The sequence below is a fragment of the Accipiter gentilis genome, chromosome 21, assembly GCF_929443795.1.
Source record: "Accipiter gentilis chromosome 21, bAccGen1.1, whole genome shotgun sequence".
In the NCBI taxonomy this organism is placed as follows: domain Eukaryota; kingdom Metazoa; phylum Chordata; class Aves; order Accipitriformes; family Accipitridae; genus Astur; species Astur gentilis.
The window spans coordinates 15,173,402-15,195,616 of record NC_064900.1 but is presented as its reverse complement, the minus strand read 5'-3'; the positions used below and the strand labels follow the sequence as shown (position 1 = coordinate 15,195,616).

General features: G+C 38.2%; 1 protein-coding gene across 5 annotated transcripts in view; it reads right to left on the bottom strand.

The window, feature by feature from the left end:
• The window catches only part of LOC126049027 (ephrin type-A receptor 6), a 516,299-nt gene that overhangs the window by 102,623 nt on the left and 391,461 nt on the right, over positions 1-22,215 (bottom strand). For all 5 annotated transcript variants that reach the window (XM_049824756.1, XM_049824759.1, XM_049824757.1 and 2 more), the window contains 3 exons: positions 19,398-19,468; positions 15,757-15,882; positions 5,609-5,794 (listed from right to left, as the gene is read on the bottom strand). In XM_049824756.1, coding sequence (XP_049680713.1) covers positions 5,609-5,794; positions 15,757-15,882; positions 19,398-19,468 — 383 coding nt within the window. The remainder of the gene's footprint in view (positions 1-5,608; positions 5,795-15,756; positions 15,883-19,397; positions 19,469-22,215) is intronic.

The following is a 22,215-nucleotide window of genomic DNA, read 5'->3' as shown; positions in this document are numbered from 1 at the left end:
TAAGCAGAATGGAAGATATTTAGGGACGAATAATGTCTTCATACCCTGCAGTGCATCGGTGTTGCATAAGGCAAGTGCAAGTGCCTGCCAGTGCAACGGGTGCATGCAAGGGGTGTATCTGAAGCCATTTTGGCCTCCAACAAGTACATCCATGCCTGGAGATGCCAGTGAGGTCTCAGTGATATACTGAGATTACTGACAGAAGTAAATATCAAGATTGGAAATTGGTTACACTGTAGGTTATAAACAATACTAAAATGCTAACATGGATTTTATTAACATCATATGTTTTCTGTTGGCCCTAATGGTTTGACTTTTAAGAAATCAATGATAAATACTGTAATGTAGGTCACATTTTTCAGTGTATAATCATAATTATATTTTGTAAGCTATCAGGGTGTAGCCTACTTCAAATAGTCACAACTTAACTCTTAAAAGGGCAACATTTAAACTTTGCACAATCACATTTTTTAGGAGTACAATTTCACCACCCATGACCAAGGTAAGAATTTTACAAACACTTCCACAAAATTTCTTCAATCCTTTTGCATAACAGCCACATACACGATGCTGTGTGTAATAAACACATGTACTGCAAAATATGTCACCTTCCAAAATGAATTCTGAACTCCATTTAAAAGTCTCAACCTGTTAACAGGGTGGAGAAAAAAGCAACATCAGATTCCTTACACTAAGGGCTCAAAGACCTAGAACACAAATATCTTGGTTGAAAAAAAATAAATTCATTGTTATGTCCTGCATTTTTGAAAAATATTGGTCAGATATGAAGAGCTACATACTGCAAATTGTAGTGAAAACTGCTGCTGTTTCGTCTTCCTCATGGACAAGGCGAGGTACACTGACCTCAGGACTCTTCCTGTACTGAACAGGTTATATACAATAATTTAAAAAGAAACTCAATGACTAAAGCTTTGAATTTAATCTGCCATATGACTGAGTAAGTATTTCAGAACTGCGATAGCATTCACAATTCAAAAGTTACTAAAGCAAAACAGTGAGGAGACAATAAGGGAGTTGAAGGTGTCATTCCAAACCCAGACTCAATGTTATGAGGATGTGAGCTTACACAGAAACAAAAATCTAGGTACTGTCTTTATTCATCCTTTTGTGAAGGGATTAATTTGAAAATTCTTCTGGAGAATAATGATATACATAATGTTGTTATAAAAAATGAATGCCTTAAAAAGATTCCTCTTGTACATGTGACAGGTGCAAATCCTCCAGAATTCAAAGTTTGGAAAAGGAAGCAATTCCTTAGAAATTAATTTTAACAATTGAAAGTTATTTGGGGTAAAGTCTGAGGGGGATGGGAACAAACTAAGATTATGACTACAATAAAGACCTTGCATGCATTGATTGCATGCGTTGATATTTTGTACTGACACAGTATTACTCCTATCGTAGTTTAACCCCAGCCAGTAAATAAACACCACGCAGCTGCTCACTCACTCCCCCAGCCCCCCCCCCCCCGCCCAGTGGGATGGGGGAGAAAATCAGGAAAAGAAGTAAAACTCATGGGTTGAGATAAGACTGGTTTAATAGAACAGAAAAGAAGAAACTAATAATGATAAGGATAACACTAATAAAATGATAGCAGTAATAATAAAAGGATTGGAATATGCAAATGATGCACAGTGCAATTGCTTACCACTTGCCAATCGACGCCCAGTTAATCCCTGAACAGTGATCCCCCCGCCCCCACTCCCCCCAGTTTAGATACTAGATGTGACATCACCCGGTATGAAATACCCCGTTGGCCAGTTTGGGTCAGCTGCCCTGGCTGCGTGCTGTGCCAACTTCTTGTGCCCCTCCAGCTTTCTCGCTGGCTGGGCATGAGAAGCTGAAAAATCCTTGACTTTAGTCTAAACACTACTGAGCAACAACTGAAAACATCAGTGTGTTATCAACATTCTTCTCATACTGAACTCAAAACATAGCACCGTACCAGCTACTAGGAAGACAATTAACTTTATCCCAGCTGAAACCAGGACAACACGATACTGACAAGGCTGTGCTTTAAACTATTGTGTAAGATACCATCAAGCTAAACTAACTATAGATTTCAGTTTGGCTAGTGTAACACCAATGATTTCTTCCAGTACAGTTACAACAGCTAGAGACCATTTTTTCATGTGTCTTGTAGATATAGTCATGTTGGCAGGTGTTTGCTGTAAGCATAGCTTTAATTTACATTACAGACTTTTCAGGGAAAGTCTGCAACACAGACTTCAACATGATGTAGAAGTGGAAGACACACCTTACTTCTATATAGCCCAGATTTCAATGTTGGTTACGTATGTTCATGCTGGAGAAATAATTTTTATTTTTCTTCTACCTGTTTATGAAATAGCAGCAGCTTGGACAATGACATACAACTCAGCTGAGCATGCCCTGACACACCCAAGAAGAGGTCCCAAAATTATCACTGTGCCAATATGACTTGAAAGGGAAACATGGATGTTTTTATAAAGTGCCTAAGCATATCCCATAAATTTGTGAGGCAATAAGCAGCCTTTTATGGCAAACCATGCAAGGAATAGTGTTGCTAAAACAAACCAAACAGGAATAAAGTTTCCCTTCTGACTTCTGATGAGCAATATAAGTGAACAATCAGATCCAGATTCTGTGCTACAGTGTATTTGCCTTGGCCTGGCAAATTGCCCCTGAAATGAACTCCCTGATAACAGAGAGGTTGTGCTACAGCAACTGTTCTGCCTACTGCTCTCTGTGATTAGGCATCGCAGTTAGGACAAGTGAGAAATGAAGCAATTGGAAAAGGGGATTAAAACTCTGTTTCAGACCTACTTTTGAGGAGGCTTACTTTAGCATTTTTTTCATGCTGTACAGTACATATTCTATAGCAATTTTGAAAACAGTATCATTTGAAAGTTAACATCTGCTTAGCTGGTAGCACCAGATAAAAGCTCTCATTTGTAATGAACAGGCAAATTTGTTATTGCCCCAGTCAATAGATATTGACTTGGTAGAGCACTTCTGCTTATTACAATCAAATCCTTTTTCTTTTTTGTTCAATAGTCAATGACACTGTAATGGAAGGTACTGCTTACAAACTGATGCAATATATATCAGCAACTGCTAGAAGTTAATGACTAATGGTTGCAAAGAGAAAAGCATGTGCTAAGAACAGCATTACACACCTATTAGTCAAATTTCCTGCATCTGCTGTGCCTTTATAGCTTAGTGGAACTGTAATGAACATCAAATAAATAGTTTCTGTTGTTATTAATCTAAGTTTTAACACAAAACAACTTTTAATCATGCTATCATTACATAAATAATTTGGCTAGGACAAGGTTCTGTCTGACTTTTACAGCACACAGTTAAGAGGAAATTTCTGTCCCATGTTGGCTTGTGCAATCCTAGATTTAGGAGTTAGTGAAATACAGGATAACTGTTCTTCTCCCAGCTGAAGCATTGTTATTCTCTAAATACCTTAGATGGGGCAGTATAAATGCAAGGCAATATCCTAAACATAAACTGGCAAAAAAGAAGCATAGCACAGTGCGTGTGTCCATTGCTCATCCTGCTTCCTAGTTTCTTCCCTGCAGCAGAGCAGTACTGCACAACTTTGTCTTTTACACTTTATAACTTGCAATTTCCATGCCTTTGGGGAGAAATTTGTTGATAACTCATGTATTTTTTTCATTCTATAATTATTGCAGTATAATTGGTTTATTTTTTTAAACCTGCCTGACACAAAAATATTTTCTTTCAAAGTTTCTCTACTTATTTTTTATCTGAGATGCATATTTTTATAGGACAGTGTAACTATAACAGTAACATCTACTATTTTTATATTACCTCTAACCAAACATTCCAAAAACAATAATAAAGTTTGTTGACTCCTTAGGGAAAAGCAGAACTGCTAATGATGACTTCTTGACTTACAGTTGTCTATAATCACTTTTCCTGTAGAACAGGAACAAATACTCTAATGTTGGAGCACTGATTTATCTGTTTGTTTCTGTTTTCATGAATGCAATCTTAATTTCTCTCTAGACTGATGATGAGACATTACAGAAGGAAAATTTATAAATGTGGCAAAGATTAAACAATCATGCCATTGCCAAGTACATTATACTGTACTCTGTGCACACCATCTAATTAGATTTAAACAATGTTCATAAATCACAGCTATTAGCCTTTTTCAGAACTGAGACATACACTACTAGATCCACCACATGGATCCAAGTCATACCTGTGATACTGGTTCATAAACCGCCCATATTGGTGAAGACTGGTGTAATTTAATTGCTGCTATATTGCTTATTATGAAGCAAGGAGCTAAATTCAATTAAGTTCCTACATATTTACATCTCTTGACAAAAATCTCCAATGCTGCTCAGCCAGTATTTACATCAGCAGAGCAGTTACTGACAGGAGAGCAATGGAGGAGACTAAGCCATATCTTTCCAGAAGTCTGCAACATAATGAATTTTGCTAGTCTAGTAACTAAACATTCCTAAATAATAATGAATTTATCCTTGCAATACTGTGTGAAGAAAAAAAAAAAATCCTCTTCATCTTAATTTAGAACCACAGAGAGACAGATTTGAACAAGGTCATCCCATAAACCTATTGAAATTCCGTTCCAATGACATGAGTTCAGGAGCTATACTTTTCTCTTTGTTCTAGTACGTTGTGTTTTCCAGACATAGCTTTTGATATAGTAACAAGGTCAAAACAGGAAATATTCAGAACATATATACTGTGATGGTGAGAGGACATAATTGTTGCACACACACAACACTTGATCTTTAAAAGAAAAATATAAATACTGCAAATCAGCAAACAACGTGGCTTAGTTGAGGCAATGATTAATTTTGAGAAGAGTATAACTGAGGAGTTTTTTAATCAATTACTGCAAAAATTTGGCATTAAAGAAATTACATGCATGTTAATAAGACTTTTTACTTAATACTTAAATGATAACTAGGTATTTCAGCATTTCAGAAAAGTCCATAACACTGCTAAAAATGCTAGATTTCAGAGGCAAGGGATATCTTTTGGGAGCCGCAACAGGTATAAAGAGTAAGACATTTCATAGATTATTCTGGAATTGTAGTGAATCATATGCAAATATACAATAAGTTTAAAAGACTTTACATTTTACTTCTTTAAAATAGGAAATTGATCTCTTCTGGTACTGAAATCAGTAAAACACAACCAAATGAATAATGAGTGCTTGTGGGAAAAGAAGAATATAGCTGCTACCTTACAAAATGATTTGACTTCATTGTCAACTCAGTTACATTTATCGTTTTCTCTACTGTATTCCACTTGCCTACAAGCAAACTCTACAGTTTATTTCATAAGAACCTGTAAAGACTTTATTTGAGTGAGGAGGATTTTCACGAAAAAATTAAACCAAAACATTTCTAATTCAAAACAGATAGGCTATGCATTTCCTATTATGGTCCCAAGCTCTGCAGTATCTACTGTCACTTTATGATCTGGATGATTTCGGAGAATTGTAATCCACATTGAATGTTTAAGTAATGCTTAATTTTGATACTAAATGACATAGAATGGGAAAAACAACAAAAAACTATTAATAGTAACTTACTTTTTGTAACAACTCCTTCAAGGCGAATTATATTTGGGTGATCAAATTGTCCCATGATACTAGCCTCTCTCAGGAAATCTCTTCTCTGCCTGTCCACATAGCCACCTTTTAGAGTTTTAATTGCAACAGGTATCTCTCTTTTTCCTGGTGTCTTCAGACGTCCACTGCATACTTCTCCAAACTCACCTTAAATAGATAAAATATTTGTTAGATCATTCACAGTGTCTGAAGAACTACAGTACAGTTTGTACTGCTGAACTTAAACACCTTATTTTTCAAAATAACCTTCAATAGCTGTCTTAAAAGCTGTCTTTTTTAATAGTTGAGAGTTATTTGTACTTGTCAGTGAAACAACAATGCAAAAATATTCAAGAAACTCATACATTCTGTAGAAGTAGACACAGAAATAATGGATGGAGTATTCAGGCTCCCAAGTTTCATCACATCCCAGAAAAGTGAAATATTCAGCATTACTTCACAACAAATAATCACCTTTCCTTTGTGCCCCACCACAAGATCATGGCGACTTGTACTTTCACTGCAACAGCCAAACCATCTGCCCTCCACAGAGTGGTTCACCTTGCTTTACTGACACCTTCAGACTGAACTCTGATATCAATATGTTTGTGATACAAATGAGCATGTCATGAGGAAGGAATGTAATGACACTGAGATTTTAATTCTAATGGTGACTGTCGTGGTTTAAGGCCAGCTGGCAACAAAGCACCACAAGACCACTTGCTCACTCGCCCCTGCCCCCCCCCCCCCCCTGCGGTGGGATGAGGAAGAGAAAATATAAAGAAAAACTCATGGGTCGAGACAAGGACAGGGATCACTCACCACTTATGGTCATGGACAAAAACCAGACTCAACTTGGGGAAAAACCAAAATCAATTTAATTTACTACCAATCAAATCAAAACAGGATAATGAGAAGTAAAAACCAAATCTTAAAACACATTTCCCCCACCCCTCCCTCCTTCCCAGCTCAATTCCACTCCTGATTTTATCTACCTCCTCCCCTGCAGCCGCACAGGGGGACAGGGAATGGGGGTTGCGGTCAGTTTGTCACACATTGTCTCTGCTGCTCCTTCCTCCTCAGGGGGAGGACTCCTCACTCTTCCCCTGTGCCAGCGTGGGGTCCCTCCCACAGGAGACAGTCCTCCATGAACTTCTCCAATGTGGGTCCCTCCCATGGGCTGCAGTCCTTCACGAACACATGGGCTCCAGCGTGGGTCCTTTCTGCAGGCCACAGTCCTTCAGTCACGCACTGCTCCAGCGCGGGCTTTCCCATGGAGTTGCGGCCATCTTGTGGGGCCTCCGCTCCCCCGCTCCCCTCCATGGGCTGGGGGGGGACAGCCTGCCGTCCCGTCCTGTCCCACCACGGGCTGCAGGGGCATCCCCTCCTCCCCTCCTTCCTCACTGACCTCGGTATCTGCAGAGGGGTTCCTCTCACATTCCAATCCCCCACTTGCTACCGGTTCCCCTTCTTAAATCTGCTCTCCCAGAGGCACGACCACCGTCGCAGATGGGCTCGGCCTGGGCCAGAGGCGGGAAGTTGGGGAAGCTTCTGGCAGCTTCTCCCAGGAGCCGTCCCTGCGGCCACTCCCCTGCTACCAAAGCCCCACCACATAAACCCAAAGCAGTGACAAAATATCCATGCAAAATATCTATTTATAGCAATATCTCTCTATAGGGCTGCCATGCACTAAGATCTATATGAAAAGAAATGCTGTGAGAATATCAGAATACCTGAGTATCCTCCAGTTGTAGAAAGCATTTAAAATAGATCTAATGCTATTATGCCCCAGAAAAGCACTTGCACATGATTTATTTAAATGGACTTACATGCCTACTTGAAAATTAATTACATATTTGACTTCAGACAGCCAAAGACCAACAGTTTCAGCAAATCAGGACTGAGTTGCGTAATAAGAGGAATCTCAAAGCTTGCTTCACCTGATGTTTTCCTGTGTATGTAAAGGCCTTTGAAGAATGCATGTCTCCTCACACTCCCTTTACACATTTACTAATTGAGTTTTATGGAAAACACAACTTTCCTTTGATCTTGAAGCCACTCAAAAGTTATTTAAAGCCCCTACCAAATATACTCTGGATGCCTGCAGGTCAGTTTTCAATGGGTCATAATTCAGTAAATGAAAAACAACGTTCACAAAAATATTTCAAAGCACTTCTCAGTGCCGGGTACTTTTAGCAATACTAAATTCTCTAACCCAGCCATTTTGGAATCAGAACTGCTGAAAAACAAAAACCAAGTCATAAATAGATGTATATTTAACTGGAGGAAATAATTTGTTACCCCCTCTACTGAGTGCTGGCTGAATTAGTTTTCCTTAAACTTAAGAACAGAACAAAAGAAAACAAAATAAGGGAGCTCTGTCCTGTAACAGCGTGTCTTCAGATACGAACTGAATCTAGAAGAGAGACCTTAAAGGCAGAAGCTTCATTTCAGAAAATTATAACTCCCTGATGTTGTAGGATTAGAATGGATATTGTCATACAGCTTTTATTTTATTAGGTTCTGTCGCTTCCACTAAAACAAAACAAGGTTTTATTAGCCAATAAGATCCAGGAAGAGTGGAGGGATTAAAAAACCAATTTCATAGCTTGTCTTTCACTTCAAAACAGAGACATCATCAAGTGCAAGAGTACAATTAACAGATGCTGAACATAACCTCTGAATACATTAGCAGCTTCTTAAACAGCTAACAAAAGCCAAGTGTCCTAGGTCTTCCTTCTACCAAAAAACACCTATTTGTTTTATCTCTACTTAATTTTTCAAAATAAATCAAAGCATGTGCTTCCCCGAAGATGTGAGCTTATGTGTGAAAATATATGTCATCAGATTAATGTTCTGGGAATCTTTTGACGAAAGGAGAAGTTGGGTAGGGAATTTTCCTATATGATTTTGCCCCTTTAGCTCTTAGAAGGCTCTCCTTAAAAGTCTGTCTGCCTGACTACTGCCACTGAAAAAGCAGTAGCTAATTTGGACTTCTAAAGTCCTACCATAAAACAAAGTCATGAAACCTGAATGTTTTGAAGGAGACATGATATATCGATCTTCTATTCTGTGATACATCCAGCAGTGCCAGGATGCATCTCTAAAGCTATGACCTTATTGCACCTTACTGGCTTTTCAAAACTTAAATACCTAAAATGAGAAAAAATTCCAATTTCTTTCTCTTGATGAAACTGTGAAAAGCAAAAATACTAGAGCCTTAATATCCAGATTTTTAAACAGATTTCATGATCAATAAACCCACAGAACTGCAAAATCTCATTTTTGAGAATAATTTTGAAAGCATAGGTTACAGAACAAATCATTTTGCTAGTGTAAGATTATACAAGAGTACTACAACTTCAGAATTTCATAAATAATGGCATTCATACCTCAGGGACTGTAAAGGGCTGTTCACCAAGTGTTTTGAAATGAATTAAACTGAAGGAGGCAAGTGAAGGACTTACAATCCCAAGATTTATTATCTGTACAACATCCAAAGCAGTGGAAGGAACATCGTGTCTTCTCCCCGACCTGTTTCTTTCCCCTTTTTTGGATGCATGATTTTTACAGTTGGAAAGTAATTTCACTCCCCTTGGATATTGGGATTGATAAACTGGTGAACATAAAGACTAACAGCAATTTTTTTCCGACATGATGTCAAACAGACAGTAAGTGATCATCAGCTCACAGAACAGTCAGTTACTACATTTAGAAACCTAAGGTATGTGTAATAACTTCTAGTTCTCATTTAGACCAGATGGAGATCAATGATATAATTTAAAGCATCAAGCTATTTACACTGAGGAGGAGTTTGACAATACATCATCCCAGAGTATTCTTTCTACACTTTTGCTCAGAAAAATAATTTTGAATGTTTTTAAAGTCAAAGAGGAATGTGTTCAACAAAAGGGATTTTTAAAGTCTAAGCGTCATTGCTCCAGTTTGAAGATAAACAAGACAAATGTTGACCCTGCAGCAGTAAAGGTTCATGACTGCATGTGTAATAAGTAGAAGCTAAGAGCCAGATGTCAATGAAGTCAACACCTTTCCTTGCTCCAGGGAAAAGCTGGTGATAACTAGAGAAAAAGATAGAATTCATTGCCTGTTCAGTTTCAATAAATTGTAAATAATCCCTGGTTTAATGATATAAATCGCACACATCTTACTGTATGTTATACAAAAAGAAGCTAATTGAGCCATCTAGAAACTTACCCAGTGCAAACCATGCATCCTTTTTTTCATTCAGTCATAACATATGCGTTATTTAAAATGCAACAGGAATTGTCAGTCACTTAAAAGTCTGATATGCAGTCTGGTATTACTACATGGGATCAAAAAAAATGTCTTACAACACAGAGAGTTGCTGTTGATAGTACTGAAAGGTCACAGCACCAAATACAGCTCAACTCATTTTCCCCAGTTTTAGTCAGTAGACTTGTGGGAGAACCAGCAGAAGACTTAGATTATAAAAAGAATATAGTGTATTCTCTGTGAAAAATCGAAGAGTTGGCGTCTTCCTTCAGTTTCAACATTTTAACAAAGAAAATAAGAGGATAATTGTAACTTTTAAGACAGACTTGACAAAGTGCCTCTGGGAATTCCTTCCATGAAGAGGTGCTGAAGCCTTAAACCAAAGAGCAAGAAGTGATGGGGCAGAAAAAAGTGTCAGGACAGGACAAAATCAAACGATATGAAAACATGTCAGTAGGTGCAGCAAGGTCAATATGAAGAGTGGCTGAAAGGGACCATCTGAAGAAAATCTACAGCAATGAATAGATGGCAAATCATGGGAACTGACAAATAGACACCCATTGATCTTTGTAATGAACCAATGGGACATCTCATGGAATATTTAATACCAGTGATAAAAAAAACTTGGCGAAGAGTTTTGAATCCAAGAATATACAATATGAAATTAAACAATACTAAAACTTTGTTATAAGTAGTGGATAAAATAAAAGGGAATGGACTAATCAATTTCATCATTTAAACAGTAACTATTGCTAGAATGTGAACTTCATTAATACCGGTTTATTTGGTGGATGTTACAATGAGAAACACAAGCTAAGTACTTACAAATAGTTCTGTTTTGCCTTTGGTATTGTAATCTGCATGCTATTATGAATATTTGATCAAACTGCAATTTCCATTTTGCTTGTAAACTGTTCCCCCTACTGCCTTTACCCTCCAGTTTGAACAAAGATATCAGCAGAAGTTACTTGAAGACTAACAAAAGAGACCATTAACAGCTATTAACCTTGATAATCTTTCATTCAATCAAAAGGTGTACAAAACAGTACTTTAGTTTGTTTTTTTTATCTCAGATGAACCAGATGTAAGGTAGGTGATGATGGGAAGCCACTCAGGGGAAGTAACCTGACTACATATCCATCTTGAATCTGGATTTATGTGCAGATATGGTTACTTTCATGCAGATCTCTTGTGTCTACACATGGAGTAAGTATAGCACAAATAATTTAGAAAGGACTTTGCAAAGTCTGTATTTTACTTGCTTTATTTACACCAGAGAACCAGAAGGAATGATAGTAATTCAGAGACTTTGCAGATATACTGGAACACCAAAAGCATGCCACAGGGGAAGACTGGGAGACCTGAGACCAAAGTTTCAATTAACTGGCTCCATAGAATATAGAAGCTGCATTCAGAAACATCAGCTCCATAAATGTCCACTAGGAGGACTTGAAAAAGGATTTTAACAAGAGATTGCACTAATTCATTTTTTCTCGTAGTAATCTCGTGAGCTCAGCATCCTGCCGTAAATTGTTGCTGCTTTGCATTTCTTCTTATTACATGCCTAATGATATGACCTTGCAATAGGAACGTTTATTAAATCTACAGCTAAATGTATAGATATTATCTTTTTATTTTGGCTATAATGTCTTTGACTGTTGCAGGCCTAGTGTCATCTTGATCTTTGTAACTACTAAAGGCTATTTTCCAATCTGCTGTTACTGCTGGAAGATCTTGCTACTTTTTCAATTTGACCATTTGTTGCCAATTTCTCTGAACCTGTTTTTAGTATCTGATGGAAAAACATCATTATGTGGAACAGTGTGTAAACAACAGTATTAGATATTTGCTCTCTTTTTTTACATCAAGTAGTACTACCCTTATGTTACTGTACTTGGCACCAAAGGAGCAGACCAAATTGCCTGTATAACATGTCTAATAAATGATTGCAGAGAAATCCCATTGTCTTGTGCAGCATTCAGATGTACCTGTACAATAGAGTGTAAGTAGGTAAATACACTCAGGGGCTCTTAGATTTTGCACTTCTAAGCAGAGACTGAAAGATAGGACAAAAAATAATAAATAGGAAGTCTTTGTTTTTCAGGTGTATATGTGTATCTGAGGTAAGTGGAGCGGTTAGGAGATTTTAACTTTTAACAGTGCTGTAATCAGAAATGAGATCATCAGTAGCTTTAGTTGAAAATACTACTGCTGATTTGATGGTATCATCCTCAGATAGATTACTCAGCAGCAAATAATATAACGTACATTTCCAATTCCCATCATCCAAGATTATAATTACCAAATACTTTAAAAGATAGCTTGGGTACAGAATTAGGTAAGCTGAAAAAAAGAAACTAGAAAAAACACTTGCCTTGAGTATCAAAGCCATCTGCACTGCAACTAGTGAATTTCAAGAGCTTTAAACATGACTTTTTCCATTGAAAAACCAAACTGGAAATTGCTTTTGGGAAAAGATCGGTTTGAAAAATTTCTCAACCAGAAATGCTAGAAAAAAATTTTCAAATATTTGCAATGTTCCACTTTGACATTTTCAAAATAAAAATTTTTAATTTTTGAATGGAAATAAGTTTTGTTTTTTTAAAATTAATGTTATAGAAATTAAAAATGAAAATAATTGATCAAAATAAAATGTTCAAGCAAAACAAATTTAAGAAATGCATCTATTAATTCACTTGAAAGTGAATGTTTCATATTGTAAAAGATTTTAATTTTTCGTTTCACTTAGATGAAAATTGTAAACATCTTCTAAAAATAATTCTCCTATGGTAAGAAATCCATTTTATATCCAGTTGCAACATTTAATACAGAATTAGAGAGAAGGCATAAAGAAAGTTTTAGGACTGCTGTGAATTGTAATGATATGCTATGTCCCCTAGCAGCTATTGAAGAACTCTGTGAGAATTTGTACTTTCTGTGCCTCAAGGATGGTATTTAGCCTGTATCTTGCCTGCATGGAAATGGGGTAAAATTTGATTGCAACCAGTTTGCAAGTCTTGCCAGGCAAATATCTTTGAAGATGGTAGATCACCCAAGTAATTCTAGAAGATAAAAAATATAAAAATAAACTATGTCAAAGGAGGCAAAAATTCACTCCTATGCATACAAGAAAAGGGAGAGAGAACCTGAGTAACGAATTTTCATAAATGAATTAAGTTGAGAATAAGGATACAATTTTCATCTGAACTAAAATCAAGAAGCTCAATCCTTGTCTGTCATTTTCAACTGCTTTGAAATTAGCAGTTATACCAGTGCTGAATGTAGTTCAATACTCTTTATAATCTAAGACATCAATATCTAAGAAAAAGGAAGAAATAAAAGAAATCACATAGAATGCTTTCTGCAGAAGTCAGCCCTCTGGGGGCTTTCTCAAGCTCATAATTCCAATGGAGCACAGTGTCAGCTACATATTATCTAGCTTAAGCAATCAGGTAAACTCTAAAGTACTCTAGCGATACAGACTGCAGCATGAAACAGAATTTTCTTTCTTACTTTCAGGCTGATACTTTCTCTCCCCTGTTTGTGAACAGGCCTGGTTTTATTTCTGTTATATTATTTGCATGACATTTTCTAGTGCATAAAACACTTTTTAGCAGCACTGGAGACATTTCCGTTGCTATCAGTGTAGTAACGTATCATTAAATGAGGGATCTGAACTGAAATATACCTCTCTTTTCTCGAGTGACTAAGATATATGAAACAAAGATAAAAAAGAAGGATCACAGTGCATTATGTCTTCTGATAGTAATTTTCCTGACAATACTTGCTAGCACAAGTTCTTTGGTGGGCTCACTATGAGCAAATTAAAATAATATTTTTTCCACTGACCCCCTCTACAAGATGTAACTCTTATTTTTGCAATCTGTTGTATTGTGAATTCTTTCTTTTTTTTTTTTTTTATGTCATTAAAGCTAGGGAAAGTAAATAAGGTAAAAAATAAAAGCATTTGTATGTTGGCATTTACTTAATAAGTAATAAAACAGCATTGTTGAAGAAAGCCCAGAATGGATAGCTTGAAGATGGGCATTGGAGTATGGAACATACTAATTATGGCTACTGAAATAAAGTTACAGTGAGGTGAAGACAAAACATCTGCATAGTCAGTATTATAAGTACCTTTAAGACAGCAATTTACAAAACTCAATCACTCTTAATACCTTAAGGACACAGATAAATATCCATATTGTGTAAACTGAAGATGGTTATAATGTTAATGTCTTTCACAGGAAGAAATTAAATTTCAGAGCTGGAATTAGAGCTTAGGATTCCGTTCCCACGTTCTCTGAAATTTCTGACACAGACCCCACCTTCCCTTTCTGTTGGGGCTGAGAAATGATTAATGCTCCTCAGCCATTGACAGTGTGCAGGTAACAACGCAGAGGATGTAATGCATCACAGGAACCTCAGACTCTCCTTGTCAGTCTGTTTTTTGTTTTAATTTGTTATAACCCTGAGAAATGCTGGTGGGCCTTCTGAATGACATGTTGGTCGCAAGTCATACATTGAGATCCACTAGTTAGGTAAGTCTGTAGGGCCTTTTTCTAGCCTTGTCTCTCTAAGTCCTCAGTAAACTTACAGCTGAATAAAACAGAGAGCAAACAATCTCAGGACCTGGTCAATAATGAAATGCTATCTGCCTTAGATAGTCAGAACACAAGTTACAAAAAATGGTTTTACAAGACTCTGATGTTTACAAGTATTTCACTTTTGTTCTGTTAACCACAAAGGTGTGTTTTCTGTCACCACTGAGCTACCACCAGGACCTCTAGAGAACTCTAGACAGCAGCCATGAGCCTTTATCCCTACAAAGGCTTTCTGGAAGTGAACGCGTGGCAACACTTCCACAGCACTTTCCTGTATAGCAAAACCTGACAATTAAACCAAAGCTAAGACAAGAGGGTAACACTTAATACAAAGAATAGACATGCCTATAAACATAGCACATTAGCAAAGGGTAGGATCCCTGAAACACAAGGGGCATGTTATGTCCCTTAGAAAAAAAGGCCAATACACATACAGGATTCATGAGCTTCTGAAACTTATTTTCAGACAGCTGTGAAATGGCCTACATCCCCAATGAGATGTTCTCAACTGAAGGTAAATACCTCATAGATGAGAACAGGGTCTAAAACAATTGTTCAGGTCTAATTCCTCTCTGTGCCCACCATGCACTTGGACAAAGATAAACAGGGATGTAAGAGGTGATCCTGCTGCTATTTTTCTAATCCATCCTGCTTCCCAGGTCCACATCATCTTTCATACTGTCTACAACTTCTCATCAGATCTTCCTCTTTTCCCTCTCTGTCAATGATTCTTCTCCACACAGCTACAGAGAAGCCTATCCCAAGCTAGCCTCTCCTTTTTCCCCTTGTACTCCTCCTATTTTCTAAATGAGAATATTTTTTCTCAGTCTTCTATATTCTCTTATCTGCCCCCTAGAAAGAGATTCTGATCTAATCTCCCCCTCAGTGACAAAGAATATGTGACACTAACTATGGCAAATGCTGAGTGACACTGTGTTTTGAGTACATTTGGAACAAAGCAAAAAAACCCCACCCCAAACCCAACCAAAAACCCAACCTTACCCAAAAAATTGATAAAGCCTTAAAAAACTTTGGGATAAGCCTATTGCTTTGGAGAATCTACCTCTCAAGAACTCCTTATTTGAATATATCCACATTTGGAACATTAGCCAAATACAATAGCTCTTTTGCACCACATCTGAGAGTGAACTGGTGCTATCAGAGAAATATGCCCACATTTTGTACTATACCTGACCATTTGCATTAGCCTGGTGACTTGAGAAAAGCAGCCTTTCCATGTCTAGACATTTTTTAAAGTGGATATAATTTTACCTGCCCCAATAACTCTCTCAATACGAATTCTTGAAGGATCTATCTCCTTTGCAAACTCATGGACAGCAAGAGATGGGTCTTCATACGTGTCTGGATCAATGTATGTTTTGATTCCCGGGAAACGTACTGCAAAAAAGAGAGAATACTAGAAATCAAGAATTCTTTGACATTCATGCACTGTAACAACATGGTTTTCTCTCTCTCTTTTTTTTTTTTTTTTTTTTTTTGACTAGACAATTGAAAGGATTGGAAATAATATATTAAATCTCCCACATTTAAAGTTCCAGAACCCAATAGAAGAGGATAATGACCCCAAATTACTAATGCTTGCTACTGGTTTCACAGAAGCCAACTGCAGAATGCACATGAGCTGTCCCTATTTGCTTTCAGCACCAAGATTTTCAAAGATTGACTGAGCACAGACTGAAACGTTTCCTCTTATCCTTCAAGTGGCTCTTTTAGGTGAGGCTTCTGAGACGTTAAAGAGCCGGGTGTTACAACTTCATAGACAGAGGATAAGCCTCTGCCAACCCAACACTAGCAAAAGCATTCAAAAGTACTGGCTGAAAATGTAAGCAAGGTCCTGCTGGACCCTGCTCAAATCTCCTGAGATGTTCTGGGTGACTGAAAGCATGGATACTTCTTCATGACTGCTGCAGTGCATTGTTACTTCAAACATCCTTTCAGCTTGCAATGATAACTGATACCTGTTGTTAGCATAAAGAATGGAGGAAATTTGGGTATTAGGTTCTCTAAACGTTATTTATGCCTCTAGTTACTGTCGTATTTGCTAGCTACATGGGTGCCAGAGTTTATCCTGTCCCACAGGAACAAAAAGGCCTTTAGAAAACAGTCTTTGGTATTCAAATGATAAGATAGTATCCAACTCTTATGCTGTTTTGTCTCTGTCCCAGCTGAACACAAGCATCTCCTGAGGTATAGCATTTCAGGAAGGAAAATTAAGAGGACAATAAAGTATTTGGAAGCTTCTCCTTAGGAAAAAATTATAGCCCTAGCTAAGTTTTAAGGAAAATGCTATTTTGGGTAAGACAAATCACCTTTTTTTTTTTTTTTTTTCATTGTAAGCATTTCCTTTCCAAATGCTATTTAGTGTTTTAGTCTGAAGAGGCTCCTTGGAGTCTCTGCACTTAGCTCACATCCTTAAGGAATGCTTCAAGTACAGCTGGTAAATCTGGAAAATGCAGCAAGTCATGAGAGAAAATACGAGCTCTGAGCTGGTCACTTGAAAGGGTGTCTACAGGGACACCAAGTGAGGGCTCAAAGGTATGGGGAAAAGCAGATCCTCAAGACTAACAGTGATTACTGCCAAAGCAGTCTATATTCCCCTTTGCTGCCCCTTGGGCAATTTAGGCAATCTGTCCTTTACTTTGAAAACAGTGCTTTCTAATTCACTCCTTTCATTTATGGGTGGATGGCTGAACTTCCTTTTGCCAAACAGGTCCAATGCTTGAGATCCTTTTCTCTGAGGATGGGTCCTGGAGGACTGTGCTGCTTTGTTGTCTTCTGATCAGCTGGAACAACCAGAGACCCAGGTGCAAGACGAGAGCAAAAAATATCCAAATGTATTTACAAGGCTTCGATAATTTCTGTCTGCTTCCTTGGAGATGGCCATGGCAATAGTGTGTTGGTGCCAGATTGCTTTGGCAGGCTCCAGCAAGCCATCGTTTTCTGGCATGGCTAATATCCCTTGTGTTCTTGAGTATAGCAAGTCCAAGAACTTGTGTTGTTTCTCTTGGACTATCTGGATGGGTATTTTTTTTAGGCTGCTGGCATGTGGTGATTAAGTTCTGGAAAACTTTCAATCCATTAACAGAAGTTGATGTAGGTAACACATCAATTTACCAGGATAAGAGGAGGTACCGCAGCTTGGTCAAGAGAACCTCTTTTAAAAGAATTAAGTACCTCTCAGCCTTCTTCCTCTTATCACTTAGTGGCTGAGTCTAAAGCAGCTCATTATCTGATAAGCCTAAATGCATTAGGTGAAAAACACATGTTCTAAACACATGAATGTGGCTGGGCTTCATTAGGTGATGTGCAACAGCCATTTGGACCACTGCTGATAGAGTACACAACACCATACAGAAATGGGGAGGACACCAGACATCATGGGATGTCATGTTATCAGCAAGATCATGGACACTTTTCTGACTCCCTTCAAAGAGTTTATTTCCTGAAATCTTCCTCTGACTCACAGTGAACTTCCAAGGAAGAGAGGAAGGATGAACAAGAGATGGTTTTCTTCTGCACACAGCGGAAGCATGGGATATAAAGCATGGACATGACAAATCTGGGAACAGCAACAGGTGACGCTAACAGGGCAGGTTTTGCGGCGGAGCTTTTTTTCAAACAGCTTCAGCCAGTCCAGGAGAGGTCACCCTTATACGGATTCCAGAAGAGACTGTGCAGCCCCACATATTGTTTCAAGTTGAGATGCTGGATACCAAATCTATAGGTAGTCAGCAGCCAGATAAAGATTGCTGCTAGCATGAAGGAGGTACTTCTTATGGAGGTGCTGAGTGCTCAGTGTAAAGGAGGGAGTATTGTTGGCAATACAGCCTTAGCTGCTGGGCTAAATCACAGTAATTTCTCTTTATCCTTGGTTCTATGGAGCACATACATGAGTAGAGACTTGCCCCCTCAAGTCTGATGCTGAGATAACTGCAAATGAATGAGAAGCCTCTGAGATGAAGTTTTGTGTCACCATGAAATACAGTCATCATTTACCCTGGCCAGAAAGTCACTGAGTGAGGCTTTTCTCAAATTCAGTCACGGTCTCAGAGGCATATATCAAGCTCTCCAGCAGGAAGGTTTTTGTCTTCTTTCCTTTCTGACCATGTTTGGAAACAAATGACAAATCTTCCTAGGAAGTATCCTTTATGGAGAAATGTGCCCTTTTCCTTGACAGAAATAGCCACTTGGCTGGATATAGTGGTGTCACCTGAAAAAAGATTTTACTTCTGGTGACTTAACTTTTGTCTTGATCATAGTATTTCCAGGGATGTTATAAAAAATGATCAAAAAATATAAAATTTAATAACCTTTGTATAATACCTTTTGAATAAATAAAAACTTTAAATTGTTACTCTAACGTAAAACAGCGAGACTAGTAATTTAAACTGAGTAGCTAAACTAAACCACATAAACTAATATACTGCCAATGAGAGATTGCCAGGATTTTTCTCTCACTGTACTGATCAGTGAGCAGGAACATGAGGGAAGACAACCCATTCCACTTTCTGTTTCTTGTGTGGCTGGAAGCGTAGATCCCTAAAGCCAAAGAGAACTGGATACAGATAAGGCATATAGTCACCAAGAGAGGAATTTTGAGGCAGAAGTTCAATATGGTCCAGACCAGCTGAGAAATTCAAAGAAATATACCTGAAAAACTGATAAATATTATTAATAGAATAACAAAAAACCTTATTAGCTAGAGTGAATTCAGTGAAATTCTTCAAGGGGACATACAAATAAAAATAGACACCCTAGATGGTGCAAACAATCAGGAGCTATTCAGCTGGCCAGTTTAAAACATCAAGGGCAAAAGTTGTACAGGAAACCATGAACTTTCTTCATTTAAAACATGATATAGATATTATGTAATACAGGGTTGAATGACTTACAATGTCCATTTTGCAAATGAGCCCTTCTTTTCTCTTCAGATTTCATTTTGGCCTTTATGTACCATTGGCACCTTTTAAGAAAAAACAAGTGAGGTTTTAATTAAAATACTTGTCATGCATAAAACAAATGTACATTAAGTTTTATCCACACTTTTATGAAAGCCAAAAGCTTTGCATTTGGAATATATTTTTAGTTATGAATAGATTCCAAAGAGTCCTGATGCTTTAATAAATTATTACTTCCTTGCATTCTTGTTTGCATACATTGGTTTGTGCTAATTAAACCTTATCCTATTAACTTTCATATACACTGGGTCAAAAAAGCTCATAAAAAAATCATAAGATAATAGTTTCTAAGACTTCACCATGTTTCATAAAAAAAGAAAATGTTTTTTCACATCAGGACCACTTTTTTTTTTCCTGAGTAGCTCGATGCAGTCTGAGCCAGGCATTGACTTCTTATTTCTTCTAAGATAGCAGCTATCATATAGGATAAACAATATGTAGCCTGCTATGCGAGTATGACGTTTTAGCATGTGCCTGTATGATTGCTTTATAGCAAATTATTGCAAATCCTTGGCAAACAACACAAAAGTGTGGATGTTCATGAATTGTTAGCAACCTCACCTGACAACGCAAGGGTATGCTGGAGAAAACTGCCACACGGCAAACCTTCAGGTTCCCTGTAATGAAATGTCCCCCAGCCTGAATGCTGCCTACTTGCACGACTGTTAATGCTGATTTAGAGCGTCACATGGTAGCGGCAATGTTTCAGTCAAGAAAAAGCAAAATATTTGCTCTTGGTCTTAAAGCTCTTTCTCACTCACTGAACAGCCTAAGAAGTGTGATTTAGAGGGAAATCTTTTGGTCTGTGGGCTAGGCTAACGGCTAAGGGCTGTTGGGGCACTGTCCCCAGTGGAGAGCAGCAGTGTGTGTGGCCATGTGCTTTGGTCTACAGACATCTGGTTCCAAGACCAGCTTGAAAAAAATGACTGGCCTCTGTGTGTTTGTGACCAGCCTTAAAAAGTAAAATAAGCTATAATTGTAGATAGTATATCCAGTAAAATACTAACAATGGAGATATGAAAAATATGTGAACACACCCACCTCATTTCAGTGGTTCATTTAAACTACTGAAGCAGAGTAGGAACACTCACAAATTCATTCATTGCTACAGAGGTGATGATGAACACCTGAAGGGCAGAAACTTCTGAAGCTGTCATGGTTATGTATCTTTATGGAGGGAAACAGCAACCAGTGGAGTCCCAGCTTCTGTGGAAATCTTTAGATCGTACACCAGTTGCTGGGACCACTAAGCATGCCAGTGCCATTTTTAGGACCTGAACAACTGGTCTGTAAGGTGCCAACTGCCAAGCACACTGGACACAAGCTCTTACACTTAAAGTGTCTGCCCAAGGGAACAGTCAAAGAAACAAGGCTTTAACCCTGTCTAATCCTCCTAAGCATGCATGTGGCCCCAAAGTTTGACTACAGAAGCCAGTGAATGATCACCAGCAGAGGAGTCTTCCAGCTCCAGCTCCCCACTCCCTGTTAATGTTGGCTACAGAACAATTGGAGAAGAATAATTTCTGTAATGATAGGAATAAATCACACTGTGCTTTAACATTGCATTTCCTGGAATTTAGCCAAGACCTCCGCCTCACTGCGTATCCCGCACCTCGAAATCTCTGTTGCTTTCATTTTTCTATCTGCAATTGACAGCCACTCTTCCTGCTTGCTCTTGGTGGATAATCACTCAGCGAAGTGCAGAGGCAGGTGCTCATTTAACCCAGCCTCTCCACTATGAATAGACTCATCAGCAGCCCTGCGACTCGACAGCTCATTGAATTGCGAATTCTAAACAGTGAAGCACAGAACATCTGTAGGGTACCAATCGCATTTTTCATGCAGAAATTTGCCTCCAGTCCTAGACTACACTGAGTATTTATTCAAAATTTTCTTGCTCTGTCTTCTGCGCAATACACTCTTATCACTGCATTTAAGCAGCACTTTACAATGAATTCATATCTTACATAATTGAAATAGTCCCATTGAGTAAGATGTTAGAAAGCTAAGAGAATCTCTGATATCCTTAACATTAGCTAACAGGAGGAATAAACACAGAAAGAAACCCATTTCCGTACTTTTTTTCATACCTGAGTTTAGTGAGTTTTTTCTAAAGGAAGCCTTGGAGTTATGTAAGGATTCTACACAATCATTTCCTCTGAAAGTTTGTCTGTTTGAATACTTCCTCTCTCTTCTGAAAGTAATTCACATAATGGTAGCTACTGTAGTGCCATATTTGGTTGCTGGGGTACTGCAAATAAAACCTCCAGCCTACAATGATAGGACTTCACTTTCTTTTCAAATTAGAGGTAATGCCATACCAACAAACCAGAAACTTAATTACAAATCTGAAAGTGCAGCACTGTCTATAGGTATCAGCCCTGTCTGTGATGACCATTATCACATTCAGAGGAGTCAGTGTAACAAATCTAAGTGTAAACACATGCTGTAAACCTGGACAGGAATAGTGCAGAATCCTATCCCAAATCTGGATTTTTTCTGTCCCCAAGCCAGGCAAGAAGGAAACTCCACGAAGAATCCTCCTCACATGGAGGGTCTTCCACCAGCTGTTTTATGCATCTGGAGAAGGGAAGGGGAAAAGGGTAAAGAGGGGCCAGAGCCCACACAACCTCCCCTACAGAGCATACTGCAGGACCTATGAGCCTGACTCCTCTGCTCAAAGACCCATACCTCTACAGAGTATCAGCCTGGTTTCAGGCTTTCTTGATCCATGGCAGCACTGCATTGCCAC